Source organism: Sapajus apella, unplaced genomic scaffold, assembly GCF_009761245.1.
Source record: "Sapajus apella isolate SASKATOON/1434 unplaced genomic scaffold, GSC_monkey_1.0 scaffold227, whole genome shotgun sequence".
Classification (NCBI taxonomy): Eukaryota; Metazoa; Chordata; class Mammalia; order Primates; family Cebidae; genus Sapajus; species Sapajus apella.
This window is the reverse complement of record NW_022437167.1, coordinates 21,293-23,821: the sequence shown is the minus strand read 5'-3', so window position 1 is coordinate 23,821 and position 2,529 is coordinate 21,293. Positions and strand designations below refer to the sequence as shown.

Below are 2,529 nucleotides of genomic sequence, written 5' to 3'. Positions count from 1 at the left end.
TTTTAGTAGAGACGGGGTTTCACCATGTTGACCAGGATGGTCTCGATCTCTTGACCTCGTGATCCACCCGCCTCGGCCTCCCAAAGTGCTGGGATTACAGGCGTGAGCCACCGCGCCCGGCCCGATTCCCTAGTTTTTAAACAGTACTGTAGCTCAGAAGCATAGATGGGCCTATGGGGTTTGTGACTGGCAACTGCAGTGAGGACAATGTGATGGGACTGAGCCCTGAATCAGGGTCGGTGCTGACTCGGGGTATTGTCAGAATTCAAATGTTAGACTAAGTCGGTGTTGGAGAACTGTTTGATGTTCAGCAGATGCTACACATTTGGTGCCAGAAAAAAGATACCACGGAGGCCTTACCTGAAATAAAACCCTGGGTGTCTGGGAATGAGAGGCTCTGCTGTCCTGTATACAGGCTGTCACACTGCCCGTTGTCCTGTGATTCCAGGTCTGCTCCCAGGGTGACAGAGGACTGAAAACCTAGAGGAAAGGAGCTCTAATGACAGACTCCCTTTTCCCACAGCTGCCACCACAGGATTCCCACCCACTCACAAACACACACTCCGCATATCGACGTGTCCACACTCCTCCCAGGACTAGACACCACCCTCGTAAAGTGAATTCCGATCTTCGGATTTTTTTTTTTTTTTTTTGAGACGGAGTTTCGCTCTTGTTACCCAGGCTGGAGTGCAATGGCCCGATCTCGGCTCACCGCAACCTCCGCCTCCTGGGTTCAGGCAATTCTCCTGCCTCAGCCTCCTGAGTAGCTGGGATTACAGGCATGTGCCACCATGCCCAGCTGATTTTTTGTATTTTTAGTAGAGACGGGGTTTCACCATGTTGACCAGGATGGTCTCGATCTCTTGACCTCGTGATCCACCCGCCTCGGCCTCCCCACCACAGCATTTTTTATCCTAATGTTTCTTGCCAAAAAACACTGCTAGAAAATCAAAATCTCTGGAAATTCAGCAGTATTTTTTCCATGTCACCATTATAAGAAGAAACTGAGGCTGAAACACTGCTTTCACTTCCGTTACTGTGAAGGTGCAATTCTACCCACAAGGCCTGCGGGCTCTCCTCCTGCAGCTCAGGCTTTACTCTCTGATGCGACACTAGAGTGCTGCTGTGACAAATGGGGTTCACAGCAAATGTGAGCTGTGCTCTGGGCTGTGCCTCAGTGGCAGATGGTAGAGGTCAGGAGAGGACACTAGCAACCAGGAGAAAGCCAGCAGGAGCACTGTAGCGCAGAGCCAGGGAGTACAGAGCCACTGCTCTAAAATGTAAATAGCCAAAAAGATAGAATCCTGTTCAGCCATTTTTGTAGCAAAGTGAAAGCCTACCTTCCTTAGGCACCTGGCTTCAGGCTGCTAAACCACCTCCTGTTATGAAGATGTGAGATTGTCATTGAATATAAGGAATTGACATACACAGCTGGCTTCTTCGATCTCCGGGTGAATTCAGGATAAACTGTGTATGATGTGGTGCTGTAAATTCTACTTGTGGACTAATTCTTAGTCCTTCATTCTGTGTTTGCCGTCTCTTGAGCAGATTGACTATGATGAATGTCACATTCAAGTATAATTGTGTAACAAAACAGTTTTCTTTCGGTTCCATTATTGTGGGTTTTCTCTGGGGCTGGAGAAAATGTTTCTTTTAATTATTGTTTCCAAACACTGTCTAGAATTACCAGAAATAATATAAACACATAAGGTGCCAACCACAATTTACTCTAGAAGGGGCTTCTCTCAGTCCTCCAGTCAACTCACACTTGTGCATTCTGTCTCCTAAATATGTAGGCAGAATTGTGTCTCTGCCTATTTGCTATCTATAGTCCTCTACATCATTTCTAGAGAGGCTAGAGCAAATTTCTACAAACTTCACAGGGCAGCAATCAATCATTTTACCTCTTTCAATGACTCTTGTATCTTCAGACCTGCAACTGATTCAGAGACTATGAGGCCCAGAAACCCAATCAGTAACACGTGTGCACTGAATAGACGTGGAGACATGGGAATCTCCACTTTCCCTTTCCTCCTCTTGCCAAAATGCTCACGAATGTACAGGTAACCCCTGCTGCTACTCCAGCCATTCAGGCCCCAAATCTGCAGCTCCCAATTTTGAATCCAGATCTTGAGATTTGGGAAATAAAAAATTTGTATCTAAGAAATGCAATTTCTGGGCCGGGCGCAGTGGCTCACGCCTGTAATTCTAGCACTTTGGGAGGCCGAGGTGGGTGGATCACCTGAGGTCAGGAGTTCAAGACCAGCCTGGCCATCATGGTTGGTGGATCACCTGAGGTCAGGAGTTCAAGACCAGCCACCCCATCTTATAAAAAAGAAAAGAAAAAAGGCCGGGCGCAGTGGCTCACGCCTGTAATCCCAGCACTTTGGGAGGCCGGGGCGGGTGGATCACGAGGTCAAGAGATCAAGACCATCCTGGTCAACATGGTGAAACCCCGTCTCTACTAAAAATACAAAAAATTAGCTGGGCATGGTGGCGCGTGCCTGTAATCCCAGCTAATTTTTTGTA

The 2,529-nt window shown here is 47.6% G+C and overlaps 1 protein-coding gene across 1 annotated transcript in view; it reads right to left on the bottom strand.

Annotated features, from left to right (window-relative positions):
- The window catches only part of LOC116544671 (keratin, type II cytoskeletal 8-like), a 7,207-nt gene extending 6,638 nt beyond the window's left edge, over positions 1 to 569 (bottom strand). The window contains exons 1-3 of the mRNA XM_032271207.1: positions 563 to 569; positions 361 to 480; positions 148 to 193 (exon numbers count right to left, since the gene is read on the bottom strand). Of these exons, the coding sequence (XP_032127098.1) occupies positions 148 to 193; positions 361 to 480; positions 563 to 569 (173 nt within the window). The remainder of the gene's footprint in view (positions 1 to 147; positions 194 to 360; positions 481 to 562) is intronic.
- Between the last annotated feature and the right edge of the window lie 1,960 nt (positions 570 to 2,529).